Genomic DNA, 16,798 nt, shown 5'->3' on the forward strand with positions numbered 1-16,798 from the left:
CGCTAGATACTGTTTGGTGAGCACTAAATAGTATTAGGTGAGCACTAGACAGTACTAGATATACATCGTATACTATTAGCTGCGCACTAGATAGTATAGCTTAAGTGCTAGATACTATTAAGTGAGCACCAAATAGTATTAGGTGAGTAAAAGATTTTTATTGGGCATTAGATAGTATTAGATGAATACCAATTAGTTTTAGGAGGGCACAAGATCTAAACACTAGATTCCATTAGGTGAGCACTAAATAGTATTAGGCAAGCCCCAGATAGTATTAGAAATGTATCAGATACTATTAGCTGTGCACTAGATAGTATTAGGTGGGCACCTAATACAAAAATTGTTTTTTATTTATTACAAAAAATGAGAAAAGAAATAATGCATTGCATGCAATTTATTGCTATTTCTCTTTTATTGACAAATCAAATGTGGTTGGTGTGACGCAGCAGATCAGAACACCACTACCGGCCAGTGAGCTACCATACCATGTGGGAGATTGGGGTTCGATTCCCGGTCTGGGTGACTATGCTGCACTACACCAATAAGAGTCCTTATAAATCCTGTCAGATTTTAGACAGCAGGCAGAAATCTTGCTTGTGATAGTGCCTTCATAGTGCAAGATAGTGCCCAGTCCCTTCTCTTCCTCCTACAAGTTTGTTCCTTCTCGTTATTCACTAAAACAAATGTACAAACACAAATCCATGTTCAAACCCTCTCATGATTCACCCCAACTAAACAGGATGAGGAGAAACTACTTAGATCAGGGCTTCTCAAAGCTTGTATCAGTCAGTTATAGCGCAGGGGAGAGTGCTTGTGCTCATTGCATGTGAGAGTGTACACCGAAGGTTATGACGATAGACAGCATGTCACCTCATTTTGACACATTGACCATACAGTGTTGAAACTGACAAGAGCCTCATTTCCTAACTTCCTCAATAGCAAGACAACTCTGAATTGTGTCATTTCCTGAGCATGAGATGGTGGTTTTGCCGAGTATGCGCTGTATCTCACCGGCGGATTACCAGAAACAATACGTTTGTGTGTAAAACGTTGATTTTGGTATACTTTTTCACACTTACTAGCTGACCAAACTCTGTCTGGTCTGTTTTTTTTCACACACATACGTACACATACTTCATAGAGCAAGCATACATTTGGCTTTCAATGTGTAAAATAATTAGGCTGCAGTCTTTAACCCCTTCAATGCAGACTTCCACCACCAAAGAATAGCCCCACCAGTTTTTACTGAGTAATACACCTTAGTGTGGCAGAAGCCTTGCTGTTAATACAGGGGTTAATACAGTATCCCATGGACAATGAATCACCACAACCATGTAAAGTAACATAACCGGCCTGAACCTCTGTTCACATCTCTGTGGTGGATAGATTTACATTCACAGGGACTAAAAACTATATACGGAGTATATCAACTGATCATACCGGGGCCCTGTCCCAATTCCCTATTACCCTATGCCCTGAGCCCCTCCTGAAAGTGCACTTTTATGAAGTCGTTGAATGCAGGTAAAAGGGGTGTGGTTGTTTGAGGGTTTTTTCTCCCTTTTTGTGATTGGTTTATGCGAGGAATGTCCCAGGATCACAGGGGAACATGGGTAAATCAATCACAGGGACACATCAAGTGCTTGTTAGCACACCTGGAGCAGAAAGGTTTAAGGGCCTTGCTCAAGGGCCCAGTCATGGCAACTTATTGAACCTGGGTATTGAACCCACAACCCTGTGATCCATGACTCAGCGCTCCATGATTTTCCATCCTAAAGCAGTAATCACATTTTTTTCACAAAATTTAGTCATATTGGCATAGTTGTCACTTTTTTGCAAAACATGAGGATGCAAGAGGGATCAGCACATATGAAAATGTAAGAAATTAGTCTTTTCTTAACACAAAAGCCAAAAAAAAAAAGGTACAAACCACATGCAGAGGTTTGCCACAGCTCATCAGCAGCCAAGATCTGTAAATCTGACATGGGGCAAGCGAAGTTTGCAAAATCTCACCTGCAATACTGCTTCTTACTGCATTCTACAAATTACACTGTAGACAATAGCTGATCTTAACAATAGCTGCAAAACCTTTGTTTTATTAAATGCTTTTTAGGTTTAGACAGGCCTGTCGCTCTGCAGTTTGTCTTGATCTTAGATCTCCACCTAGTGGAAGCCTTCTGCATTGCAACCATTTCCACAGCTGTTTTAGGCCCAGTTCTGTTTCTGTGTTGTATTCTTTTTAAATATCACTTCATTTATACACTATATATCCAAATGTTTGTGGACACCCCTTCTAATGAATGCATTCACAGCTACTTTCAGTTGCACCCATTGCTGACACAGATGTGCAAATGCACACACATAGCTTGTCTGGTCCCTGTAGTGAAGTACTGCCTGGAGCAGATAACCATTAACCTATTGACACCATGCTGCCTAAGGCCAGGTGTGGGCTAGAGGGGTATAAAGCAGTGGAACTTGGTTCTCTGGAATGATTGTGGCACTCCTTACAACTCTTTCAGGATAAGTTGGGGAGTTGGGGATGAGGTGGGTAGGTCATCATCCAACATCCTGACCTCACTAGCAACTCTTGTTGCTGAATGCAATCAACTCCTTACAGCAATACTCCTCCAAAATCTAGTAGAAGACCGTCGCTGGACAGAGAGACAGTTACTCCAACAGAAGCAGAAGGTTTTTTTTTTTTTTGATTTAATAAATTAGTCAAATTTTGTTACTCCCAATTAACCCACCCGTCCATAGCTCCCCATAGCACTAGCAATGCTCCTGACACTAGGACACATGCCTCCTTTAATGCATGCAAAGCCAGCCACTGCCTCTTTACAAACTGGCACAGATACAGCATCGCCAGGCAGCCAATGTGCTCAGAGGAAAGCGCCTGATCCAGTGTTAGCACCAGCTACACTGATGCCTGTGCCAGCCAACATCGCTTTTCAGAGGAATGAGGGAAGCAAGAGTGCAGCTAATTGTGCTCTCTCTGACTCTGGCTGCCTATGGCAAAGCAGCATGGCTCGGGATTCAAACTTGCGACCCCTGGGCCATAGTGGTAACAGATTGGACTGCTGAGCCAAGTTAAATTAGCTCAGTTAAATTTTGGGTAAGGTTCACATATCAATTCATCCCTATCAGAACTATATCATTAACTGTCTGAAAATCTTCACATGGGGTGAGGTTTCTTTAAACCTGTAAAAAAGCTCCATATTCACACATAATATTCTTATATGAATATGCTGCTTCATGGAACCCAAAGTGGTTCTTCTATGGCCTCACTTTAAGAACCTTCTTTTTTTAAACCATGTTGATTGATGGAAAGTCTGACATGGTACTGGCCTAACCACAACTGTGGGCTTGTAAATTAAGGGTGAGAACTGAGGTTTTGGGCAGGAAAAGGGCTGGAGCCATCTGGCTGATTTGTTATCTGCTCTTGATTGGGTGATAGGAGACTCTGCTGTTGTTGAGAAAAGCATAGAGTTGGTCCAGAAAGTAAAAATCTGCCCATGGAGTTTGTTAAAGAGATGCCTTGGCAGTTGAAACAAAATTCTTGGGTGGATTTTAACTGTCTGGAAACTTTCTGGACCTGACTTATCTTTAGAAAAGCAATATACCGCATGCTAAACCCCACATGCTTAAAAATAAAGGTGTACAAAGGATTGATTGAGTGATGCTCATAGAGGAACCACCAGTGTGAAGAAGCTTCAAACTCTTAGAGAATCCTTTCATTAAATGTAGATTCTTTACACTCATGCATCTGCTTCTTAATGGAAGAACCTTCTGTAGCCGCTTCACTTTTTTTAAGAGTGTAGTGTTGTGTAAGTGGAAATTCTGACACAATACTGGTCACCACCACGATCATGGGCTTTTTTAAAGTTTCCACTATATAAGACCTCTCTCGGCCCATGTGCTTTAAGGACAACAGGTGGATGCAGATAACTGACATTTGATCTATTTTTAAAATGAAGAAATCTAGATGAGCTAACAAAGTGCAAAACCGACTTCCTTCTGGCTTTGCAGCTGAAGAGGAAGTAGAATAACGCATCTTTATCTGGAGCTGTAAGACCTTTTGCCATGCAAACAGTATCCGGTACTGTTCTTACGTGCTGAAACTCAGACAAATGTAGTGTAGAGGTCTATGCATCGAGATAAATGACATCTCCTCTTGACTCATCTCAGTCGGGTCTTAGCTGAGTGAGTGTAAGAGGTTTTCTTTTATTGCTCTCTTCCATTTTTCAGATGCATGTCAGTGGTCTTTCAGTGCAAAAAGAAGAACTCATGCTCTTCTCTTTTGTCTCCAGAACTCTGTCAATTTAAATGCTTATCTTGAGCTCCTTATTTGTCCTAAAGGCAGATTTAGGAGGAAGTATTAATACAATACTAAGATATGCTTCATGTCTCCAGAGATAAAAAAAAATAAAGGTTCATCTTAAGAAAGACAATTCTTTTAAGGTAGTCCTGTTCATGCCTGGCCCTGGAGACCTTCCCTCTAGGTCACAATAGTGGAACCCTGCTGCTATATTGAACCATCGTTTTTTAAATCAATATCATCTAAACATGCTCTATAGATTAAAAATAAATAGTTATTATTATTTATTTATTTTAATCTTGAACTCCTGAACCCTTTAAAAATCTTTATTTACTAAGCCTTTATTAAGTCTGCCAGGCATGCTTCCCAGCTCCTATACAACACTTAACAGACACCTGCGCTGACCAACATCACAATCAGAGTGATGTGGGGCGAAAGTGCCATCAACCCACCCAATGAGAGTGAATTGTGCCCTCTCCGTCTCCGACTGCTGATGGCAAACAGCATGACCCAGGATTTCAACCAGCGATCCTCGGATCATAGTGGAGCTGACCCATTTAAACAGTTCTATACACAACCACTGCATTTACCAAGGACCCTGTAAGTCCCCCTTTTTTAATGATGTACCACCCTGGAGAATTCAGGTCCAACACATTTGGCTCCAATACTGAGACACCCCTGAGTTTGGAGATGCACCTAGCATCATTATAACATCCATCAAGCTTAGCAACTTAGCAACACCGTAGAAATCATTAAGAATGCCTTAGCAACCACCTGGAATTCCATATCAACTGCCTAGCAACCACCTAGCAACACCCTAATCAACAGCATTGTTACCGTGTATCAGCACCACAGCAACCACCAAGCATCAATATAGCAAGCACTGAGCAACACAATAGAAACAGCTACCTAGCAACATCACATCAACCACCTAGCAACTTCCTAACACCCCATAGCAACCACATAACAAAATAGTTTCACATTGGGCAGCTTCAGTGGTTTTCTAGTGCAGTTTAAGGCTATTCTGTGTGGGAAGAAGAATTGTGTGTGGGTGAACTGAGTGGAAGATGTGGCTTAATTACATCCATAGCACAGACCTTTCTCTTCATCCTTTTTCTCCACACTATCTGCTGGTGAGGCAGTCTCACCTGACCCAGTAGTTTCAGCAGCAGTGAAGGTTTGCATGTCTGTGGACGCAGAAAAATAACTGTATATGAAGTACAGTGTCCACAGCTGAACATATTTACCGTGTGTGGGAATGTGTTCAATCACCTTTAGTTGAGCTGGCTTCAAACACTTCAGGCTCCACAGCACTGAGTGGAATATGAGCATCTTCACCTTTGCTATGTTGATCTAGAGAGAACCTCTGGAAGAGAAATTGATATAGGTAGATGTTGTTTGGTTGGAGCTGCAGGTTACATATTGAATATTCACAGCAGTATATTATTGTTTGACTGACAGATGATATAAACCAGTCATGTCAAAAAGCCAAGTTGACAATGAAAGTTTCAGAATATTTAAAATATGTTTCTTACCCTGGTTTTGTTCTGAACACAGTAGAAAGCAAGGCCTCCAATAAGACACAAGATGATGACGATGATGATGATGATAATATATGCTGAAGAACACCAAAATGAGAGAAAGCACAGTTCAGCTTCATGTCTACTACATGTTGTAATAATCAAAAAACCTGAACTTTTAACCCCTAATTTTTCTCCCCAGTTAAATTTAGTAGTGTCTCCAGTTTTCCCAGTAGTCAGAACTCTCTGGGAGGTTGAGGACTGACACATGCCTTTTCTGAGACATATGCAATCAGTCACCCCCCTCTTTTCAGTTGCCCCCAATGCAATGTTGCCAGGCAACCAACAAGATTGGATGACAAGTGTCGGGTACCCAGCTCTGATGCGTGAGAGATGTGGGGAATGATGTGGGGAGAAAGAGAGAGAGAGAGAGAGAGAGAGAGAGAGAGAGAGAGAGAGAGAGAGAGAGACATCCACCCACCCGAGGATCAAGGCCAATTGTGCTCTCTCAGGCCCCGGCTGCTGATGGCAGGCAGCATGGCCACTGTTTTAGTGGTCTAGAGACTGTTCTACTGATGAATAGTGTTCATGTATTCAATGAAGACTTACATGCACTGCTACTTTTGGATGTGTCCTTGTCTGTGAAAACAACATGTACATTATAAGTAAATGGTTGACATGAAGAACTGTGATGGGAAGTGTGATGACACTGTGTTCAGCAGATTCAGAACAGTAAAATGTGTTGTTGTCTGTTAGTCTCTAAGGGTGCTTTCACACATACGATTTGTTTGGTCCAGACCTTCTTCAGTTTGATCTGAACCAAATTAGCAGAACTAATTGATCTGAGTCTAAAGACCTTGACCTTGGTCAGGACCAAAATGTGGTCCAACCAAAAGACGTTTTTTCTCGGTGCAGATCAAACTAAAATCATGGTTGAGTTGTTTTGCAGTGTGAAAACACTTCTGGGATAATTCAGACTTTCAGATCAATTACAGGATATTAAGACAGTGTTATTTAATTAATTCCTATTCTTTTTTGTTCTCTTTATGAGAAAGTACATTGCACAAGCCTTCCCCTGCACATTCCTCTACTCACCACAATTTGTTGTTGCTAGTTTGCTTCTTTCTCTTGTTAATTGTGTAAACAAATAAATAAATATGTTTGATTTATTACTTAAGTTATAACCTCAAGTTGGATTAATGGGTTGAAAAAGGAGGGACGGTGTGCTCTCAGTTAGCCACAGAGTCACTGTGTTCCAACTCTTTAAGGCCCAGTCAGGTCACATCATATATTTCCATTAATAATAAGGTATTAATAAGATATTAATAAGTAAAGTATTCATTAAAAAGGTTAATGTACAGTCTACGAAGTTAAGTACATTTACTGTCATAACACTTCAAAAGTACAATGAAACTCTAGCTTAGAAAGCCAGAGTCACAGAGCACAAGGTCAGCCATGCTACAGCACCACTGGAGTAGAGGGGTGAAGGGCCTTACAGTGGCAGCTTAGCTGTGTAGAACTCACAGCCTTGTGATCAATAACCCAATGGTCTATCCACTGAGCCACTACTGTCCCCGCACGTTATATCGGTTTATCAGTTTGGACTGTGTCATCAGAATATGATAACGTGGGATGAGACGGTAATCAGTCTCAGAGAACTCTGGACATGTGAACAAAGTAGAGATGGAATTTAAAGGATGTTAGATTGGGGGCTTCAGGCATGTACTTTTATATCATATCTGTTATACAGTATAAGTTCCTCAAGAATCTTATACTGTAGCACATGGCTCTGTTTTATTTTTGTTCTTGTCTCCGCCCTGGCCTCGCCCACCTTCAGTGTTCCCACCTGTGCCACAGTACCGTATTAAGTATTACTCTGGTTTCCTGAAGGTCTGCCCTGCTGTTATTTTGGTTTCATTGTTCATTATTCTGTATTCTTTTGTAATTTACTATGTAAATTTGGGTCTTTTTTCTTTGGTGTTGTTCTTTCCTGCCTCCTCAACTCAGTTGTTACAGCTGCTGATATAAATTATATAAAAACACAGTATAAGCCATAGCAGTGATTCTAGGAAACAGTGTAGGAAGGTAACCTAGACTCCTCCCTTTTTGAATTGGTTTAGTTGGTGCTATTCTCCTGTCATATCACATTATATTGCATTATACTCAATAACTTTAAGATAAGACCTTTTTTTGATTTGACCATGCACACTCATCTGGCGGTTGGTTGGGGGTATAGCAACTCACTGTTTGGAGCTGTTAATTTACTACATACCTGGTTTTCCTCCCGTCGGTGTGCTTTTGATTATGGGGCCTTGGGTGGGTTTTGGTGTTGAATATGTTGTTAAAGATCCATCTGTTGGAAAGTCAGGATTAAATTATACATACTAATTCATGCATTTATCTGATCAGCCAGTCGGTGGCAGCAGCGCAAGTCTGGTTCCACTTCTGTCAGCCAAGAACAGAAAGCTGAGGCTGCAGTGAGCACAGACTCATTAAAACAGGGCAGTCAAAGACATTAACAGGCAACATTGACAGGGTCCTGATTATTTTGACATACTGTATATGCCATACTGTATATGTCATAGCAATAATTTTAGGGAACAGTGCAAGAAGTCAACCTAGACTCCTTCCTGAATTATATTTCACATAACAGCCAGGACATTAAGGTTTAACTAAGGTGCATTATTTAGTAACTACAGGGACTGGTTGGGCTATTCTTTAGTAATAGAATAATAGAAGACGGACCATAGGTATTTTAAGAGGGTAATTGAGAGTTTTACTGTATGATACTGTACTGTTTTACTGTATGATCATTTCTTGATTTGCCCTTGTCCATTAATCTGGTGCTTTGGCCAAAATCCATATAAAACAACAGCAGATTGCCAGTATAGTAACACACTGTATCCTCCTTTCCCCTCTTTTTACCACTAGTAATAGTGATAGTAGTTGTGTTTGTGCTAAATGTCAGCTAATAAAAGTGGACTAGCTTCAGGTGCATATCCTGTTTTTCTTTTGTTTTTTTTAAAGACACAGATAAAAATTCACTGATAGCCCAGAATCCATCAGGGTTCAAGCCCTCACAGTGAGGCGAATGAGTGACGTCCTGTTGGCATAGCCGGAAAGCTAAGGCTAATGCTAGCACTAAGGTCAAATCTAGCCTAACAGAACACAACCCCCCCCCCCCATTCAAAAGAGTTGTTAATAAAACAGTAAGTGATCAGATATTAGATGTTTTTGCTCACTGAAACATGGATTAGACTTGGATGAGACCTGATCAATATTTGACACTAAATAAAGCCAGGTTCTAACATATTTTCAATGATATTAATCAGAATTACTGTGAGAACTTCTTTTGAGAGTCTTACCATGAACATATCCACTCCAGACACAAATAAGAACACATTGTCAATAATAAATATTTACAGGCCTACAGGGCCCTACTAGATTTTTCTTTAAAGAATTGTGAATATGCCACAGGCTTAGCAGGGTGCAGCGACAAAGTAATAATTGTAGGAAATTTTAACATTCATTTTGAAAAGTCCCATTAAAAGATGGGATGAAAGATCCATTAGCGAAACCATTTACCTCAATCTTAGACTCTGTCGGAGTAACCCAACTGGGTCTACATGGTACTGTAATTATGCTTAGGATTTAGTTTTGACCCTGAGTTTTAGCAATAATAGTTAAAATACTATTGAGCTCTGAGGGGAAAAAAAAAAAAAAAAAAAAAAAAAAAAAATATATATATATATATATATATATATATATATATATATTTATTTATTTATTTTTTTTTTTTTTTTTTTTTTTTTTTCTCAGAGCTCAATAGTCTTTGCCATTATCTAATTTCTTAGAAATCGTACATCCCCTTGCTATTGTCTAAAGCACTCAATAATGCCACTGGCAGCCCTACAAATTATTAAAAACCTTCCAGACTTATCAATCTAATGGAGCTTGACAGATTAACAGCCAAGAAAATACCTTGGACAATATGGCACCACCTTAATGTAACATGACAAGGCAAAATAACATAATTACACCATGGTACAGCAAACAAACTTGTACCTTAAAACTAATGGCATAGAAATTAGAGCAGAAAAGGCAATTGACCAAGCTGAAGGTATTCCACTTATTGAGTATAAAAGGGACTTGGTGTGGCTATTATAGAGCAAAACTGAAAGTTCACTTCCACAGACAGAATAAAAAGAAAATGATCTCCTTGGCAAATTGAACAACGTGTACACTTGATGTAATTCCTTCCTTCCTCAAAAACTACTAAAAGAAGTACCCTCAGTTATAATCAGACCTCTTTTAACAATAGTAAATATGTTCCTTAATATAGGGCATGTACGCAAAGCTCTTAAATTAGCATTAAATAAACCTTTGACCAAAAAACCAAATCTTTGTTACGGTATGAGGAGCTTGGAGGCGGAGGCAGACGTAAGCACAGGTATTTATTAAAACAAGGAAAACAAAACAAAGCCAACAGACTACAAAAGGAACATGACTGGGAAAATAATCCAAATACTAAAACTAACAAACAAAACAAACAGAAACAGAACAAACAAACCAAAACCAACCCATCAAAACAAACAGGGTACAAAGGAAACAAACACTGAAACTTAACTAAAGACACAAACAAACAGGCCAAACTAACATACCACAAACTGCCATGGAAACATATGTTTTAACATGCACATGAAGAAAAGAAAGGCTGAAATAAAAGGGGGGACACACAAGAAACACCTAGGACTAACAAGGAGGTGTGGTTAGAGAGGAGGCATAGGTGGGGACACTAATGAACAGGCAGGGCTTGAACTGACAAGAAACGAACAGAGCCATGTGCTTGGGAGCAAATGGGTATGCAAAACAGAGGCAAACATGACAGAACAGGGGCAAGCATGACAATCTTAATCCTAGAGGTCAAATTACAGACCCATTTCTAACCTAACTTTTATATACAAGATCTTAGAAAAAGCTGTGGCCCAACAACTTTACCTATACCCGCATAAAAACCATATATATATGAGGAATTCCAATCTGGATTCAGACCCTATCGTAGCAGGGCTGTGTATCTTTATTAGTACTATTGGACCTCAGTGCAACTTTTGATACAATGGGCCACACTATCCTTCTAGAAAGGTTAGACAACATGGTTGGAATAACAGGAACTGCCCTATCATGGTTTATATTGTATTTAACTAAACATAATCAGTTTGTACAGGTAAAGGATTTATCTTCAAATTATACAAAAGTGATAAGGGGAATTCCACAAGGCTCAATTTTAGGACCGTTATTATTTACATTATACCTGGTGCCACTGAGCACAGTTATAAGCATGGTGTTAAGTTCCATTGTTGTACAGATGATACAGAACTCTATATATCAGTCAAACCTAATAATAAGAAAATCGAAAAAGATGTGAAATGCTGAATGTCACATAACTTCCTCCTGCTTCCTCCAGTGACAAAACAAAGGTTCAGAAGCCACAAGAAATAAACTATCAGACTTAATGTTAAACTTGGCTGACTTTTCTGTAAGTCCTGTAAGGACAGGTTTTCACCATCTTTGGAACATTGTCAAATTAAAAATGCCTCATCTCTACAGGATGCAGAACAATTAGTAAAGCACTATTGTCAGTATGTTCCAGGTTCCTTCCTAAAGCTAGAAAATGTGACCATATCAGTTCAGTTCTGTCAGCACCGCATTGGCTTCCAGTACAAATCTGTATGGATTATCAAATTCTTCTATTGGCCTTACGAAGCCCTACACAGCCTCACCCCTGAGTACCGGCAAGATCTCATTTCCTGTTTGAAGCATCACAACTCAGGGATCTCAGGGTTCTGGCTACTTATTAGTTCCCAACATTCAGAAAGCCTTAACAGGGGGAAGGGCCTTTTCTTATAAAGCCCCCAACTCTGAAATAACCTTCTAGATAAAGTTTGAGTATCAATCTTTGCCCTCAAGCCTAGGCTGAAAACTCATTTGTTTGTTTTTGGTAATTAATGTTTTGTTTCCTTTAGATAAAGGTTGCAGATTCAGAGGTTCATGGACACAGGGAATTGTGGTAACTGAGATCCTGGAGCTGTCCACATTGCTTGCACGCAATGACTGAGGTTTGTGAACAGTGGAGTGAATGGATATCAGTGTTTCAGGGTGCTCCCATGTCTGTGTTACCTTCTGTCTCTCTTCTTTTAATTAGGCTGTTATAGTCAGACCCGCCGGAGTCATCAGACACACTCTGAACTAATTCTATCTCTTTAGCTTCTCAGAGTTATTAGCTGCTTTTTCTCCAGCCTAACCTGATGGAAGACTGACTGCTGGGCTCCCCTGCACCTGCATCAGACCAGCTGCCCACCCTCCTGCCTAAGGACCTCACTGGGCTCTCAACTATTTGCTACTATCATTACTATCACCACCATTAACCATCATTACTCTCCTTATTCTTACCATCTATACTATGATTAGATTACTTATATTAGATTATAATTCATTCAGGGCACCTGAGCAGAAGAACAGTCTTGGTGGTACGGTGACTTTTATCAATAATTTATAAATAGTTCTGATCAGAGAAGGATGGGTCGGGTCCCCCTTGTGAGTCTTGGTTTATCCAAAAACCAAGGATTTTTTTATGACCACTGTAGCCTTTGGCTGATCACTGGAGGTCTTAGGTCCCTTTTATGGCCCTTGTTGATTACTGATTCTGTCAAGCTGCTTTGTGACAACGGCAGTTGTAAAAACACTATATACATCATTTTGATTTGATTTGACTCTTTGTCCCTCATGTCATACAAAAATGGTATCAGTGACCACATACCTGCTTCTGCTTCTTTAGTTGTTGTTTTGTTCATGGTGCCTTGGGTGGTAGTTGTAGTTGGAAGCCATGTTGAAGACTTTATGTCATTTTCTGGCTCAGGAGTGGAGCCATCTGTTGGAAAATCAGGGTCAAAGTACACTTACTGATTCATGCAATTATCAGCCAGTCATGTGGCAGCATTCTGACTCGGGTTCCACTTCTATCAGGCAAGGACAGAAAGCTGAGGCTGCAGTGGGCACAGGCTCACAAACACTGGACAGTGTGGTCTGATGAGATGTAATCTAGTCTGACTTCCTGAGGTAGCACACATCATGGGTTAGAATGTGGCACCATGGACCCAACCTGCCTCCATTACACAACTATATGCAATGCTGAAGAATTCTGAGGTTGTCGTCCTTCTTCATTATTCCTTCCACTTTGTGCAATATACCAGCTATACTGGTACACTTGATATAGTGTACTTAGGATTGAATGCCTCACCTTTAGTCCCCCCAAACAGACTAGTTATTCCTCTCATCTCCCAATGAAGTTGTACTATGTGTGATCTCAGAATCTGCAGTTGTTTTGTAATGGCTCCAAGAGACATTTCATGGTACCGCTACCAGCTGTAGTCAAGTAGTTAAGAGTCCTCGGCCTTGGCAAGTTAAAAGATTTATAATTGATCATTTTGTAATCCTCAGCTCAATCGGCACCATTAATAATCTAAGTAGGTATAAGATAAGATAATATAATATAATAATAATCCTTTATTAGTCCCACAATGGGGAAATTATCAGTGTCACAGCAGAAAGGGATAGCAAGACAGTCAGTTACAAAAAACGTAGATAAATAATTTACACTTTATATACAATATAAATAAGAATTAAAAAGACAATAACAATATTATTTACAGGTAATTGCAAATGACTCTTAATTGCACATGTGGGGGGTGGTATTGCACATAGTATATGGTTATGTTTTATTTTGTATGTATATCTTATATATATAATCATAAAATATTGTCTAAAATACCATGTCATTAGAAATAAATATGTTATGACATATAACATCTTGTAATTATGGAAAAATAGTATCACCATCGACGAGAGGAGACTTTTTGAGTTTGAGTGTCACTAAAAATCAGAATTTTTAAAAAGGTTTTCCTCATAATTATGAGAAATAAATTGTATAATATATTATGTCATATGATTTTCTCAATATGACATAGGACATATTAGGCAGATCATGACAAACACGAATATCACTTCTAACCTGCTGAATGCTCAGTGCCTGCTGCCAGACCCAGACTTACATTCCTCGCTGTAGTTATGAAGTAAGACACATTGTTTTCTATGTAATTACAGAATAATAAGCCTTATCATGTGAAAAGCCTGGGAATAGAAGCGGTTAACTGTAACTGTCATATGGATTTTCTTACCTTCCTCTGTCATGTTGGTATTAGGTGTGGCAGCAGAAACATTCTTAGCAGTTGTGAAATTATCTGGAGAATGAGTGAACAGATAAGTGGAAAGTATATTACTATAAAAGTCCTCTCTTTACCATAAGATTAGGGTGTTTTGTGCTGATGAACGTGTGCATACATAAAATGCAGTAAATGACCTGTGACCAAAAACAACGATTTAGACCTACAGTACAAGCAGTAAAGCAGCAAACGTCACCAGACCCTACCTTTTCTCTCGACAGGTGAATTAGGAGCGCTTGAGCTGGTGATGGTTGAATTTACAGTGGTCGAATTGAGGTGCTCTGTGTTGTTGCTAGTCTTATTTGTCATATTTGAAAGACTGGGACTGGAAGTTGACTTGGCTAAAGCTGGTTCAGCTTGCATGATAACCAACAAGGCACCTGTAAGGCTGTAAGGATTTATAATTGATCATTTTGTAATCCTCAGCTCAATCGGCACCATTAATAATCTAAGTAGGTATAAGATAAGATAATATAATATAATAATAATCCTTTATTAGTCCCACAATGGGGAAATTATCAGTGTCACAGCAGAAAGGGATAGCAAGACAGTCAGTTACAAAAAACGTAGATAAATAATTTACACTTTATATACAATATAAATAAGAATTAAAAAGACAATAACAATATTATTTACAGGTAATTGCAAATGACTCTTAATTGCACATGTGGGGGGTGGTATTGCACATAGTATATGGTTATGTTTTATTTTGTATGTATATTTTATATATATAATCATAAAATATTGTCTAAAATACCATGTCATTAGAAATAAATATGTTATGACATATAACATCTTGTAATTATGGAAAAATAGTATCACCATCGACGAGAGGAGACTTTTTGAGTTTGAGTGTCACTAAAAATCAGAATTTTTTAAAAGGTTTTCCTCATAATTATGAGAAATAAATTGTATAATATATTATGTCATATGATTTTCTCAATATGACATAGGACATACTGTAATTAAATAACTTATTATTATGAGATATATATACAATATACAATATATATACGATAATGACGTTATGATTACGACAGAACATCTTGTAATCACGATAAAGTCTCGTTATTATAAGATCATATCATAACTCTGTAAATATTTTGTTATGACGTGTCAGGGTCATAACTGTGGACAACCAAATTGAATTAACAATTTGGTTGTCCACAGTTTTTTTTTACTTTAATGTGTGGCTCACCTATTCGACTTCTGGTGAAATATAATAGAACACACACACACACACACACACACACATATCTATATATATATATATGTATATACAGTGTATATATATATATATATATATATATATATATATATATATATATATATATATATAGATAGATAGATAGATATATATATATATATACAATATGTTGTATATATATAAAGCTGTACATTCTTGTCTGTATATATACACATTTTTTTATCTTGTATTTGACAGTTGGAGATGGGAAAGTGGGGGGCAGCCTATCTAACATTCAGAGTGTGGCTCACTTAGGCAGATCATGACAAACACGAATATCACTTCTAACCTGCTGAATGCTCAGTGCCTGCTGCCAGACCCAGACTTACATTCCTCGCTGTAGTTATGAAGTAAGACACATTGTTTTCTATGTAATTACAGAATAATAAGCCTTATCATGTGAAAAGCCTGGGAATAGAAGCGGTTAACTGTAACTGTGATATGGATTTTCTTACCTTCCTCTGTCATGTTGGTATTAGGTGTGGCAGCAGAAACATTCTTAGCAGTTGTGAAATTATCTGGAGAATGAGTGAACACATAAGTGGAAAGTATATTACTATAAAAGTCCTCTCTTTACCATAAGATTAGGGTGTTTTGTGCTGATGAACGTGTGCATACATAAAATGCAGTAAATGACCTGTGACCAAAAACAACGATTTAGACCTACAGTACAAGCAGTAAAGCAGCAAACGTCACCAGACCCTACCTTTTCTCTCGACAGGTGAATTAGGGGAGCTTGAGCTGGTGATGGTTGAATTTACAGTGGTCGAATTGAGGTGCTCTGTGTTGTTGCTAGTCTTATTTGTCATATTTGAAAGACTGGGACTGGAAGTTGACTTGGCTAAAGCTGGTTCAGCTTGCATGATAACCAACAAGGCACCTGTAAGGCATATAAAAAGCATTGGTCATATAAAAGAAGTACACAATAAATACTGTACATATGTGCAGTACACAGTACACACACACTAATAAGATGGCTAGGCTGCGGCTTTGTCATACGTCCTCTTTGCGGTTCACATCTTCAGTATAGGCATTATTACAGGCTTAATATATGATACATACCAATCACTGTAAGAATGCAAAAGGTGGCAGTTATTTTCTCCATTGCGCTCAGGCTCAGGTTGATGCGTGTGTGTGGAGGAGTATGTGTGTGTATCTTTGTGCAGGGATGTCCGATGAGCTAATAACCGCAAGCCTGAACAGGATGTAACAGAACGTTGCTCAAATAGGTGTAAAAAAAGGAAGTTAGAAATGTTTTTCTCCCTTTCATTTTAAATAAAATGATATATATATATATACATACATTCATGTGTGTGTGTGTGTGTGCTTAATATATGAATGTAAATAAAGCTCAAATATCATTTTATTTAATATATATATATATATATACACATATATATATATACAATTTCAATGTTATTACATTTTATTTTATTTAAAA

At 38.5% G+C, this 16,798-nt stretch overlaps 1 protein-coding gene across 1 annotated transcript in view; it reads right to left on the reverse strand.

Annotated features, from left to right (window-relative positions):
- The window catches only part of LOC140554262 (uncharacterized), a 42,896-nt gene extending 26,394 nt beyond the window's left edge, over positions 1–16,502 (reverse strand). Inside the window, exons 1-10 of the mRNA XM_072677134.1 lie at positions 16,420–16,502; positions 16,064–16,237; positions 15,813–15,875; positions 14,067–14,129; positions 12,650–12,760; positions 8,105–8,185; positions 6,442–6,471; positions 5,848–5,930; positions 5,585–5,678; positions 5,410–5,499 (exon numbers count right to left, since the gene is read on the reverse strand). Of these exons, the coding sequence (XP_072533235.1) occupies positions 5,410–5,499; positions 5,585–5,678; positions 5,848–5,930; positions 6,442–6,471; positions 8,105–8,185; positions 12,650–12,760; positions 14,067–14,129; positions 15,813–15,875; positions 16,064–16,237; positions 16,420–16,462 (832 nt within the window). The 5' untranslated portion in view covers positions 16,463–16,502. The remainder of the gene's footprint in view (positions 1–5,409; positions 5,500–5,584; positions 5,679–5,847; positions 5,931–6,441; positions 6,472–8,104; positions 8,186–12,649; positions 12,761–14,066; positions 14,130–15,812; positions 15,876–16,063; positions 16,238–16,419) is intronic.
- Positions 16,503–16,798: the final 296 nt, after the last annotated feature.

The sequence above is a fragment of the Salminus brasiliensis genome, chromosome 4, assembly GCF_030463535.1.
Source record: "Salminus brasiliensis chromosome 4, fSalBra1.hap2, whole genome shotgun sequence".
In the NCBI taxonomy this organism is placed as follows: domain Eukaryota; kingdom Metazoa; phylum Chordata; class Actinopteri; order Characiformes; family Bryconidae; genus Salminus; species Salminus brasiliensis.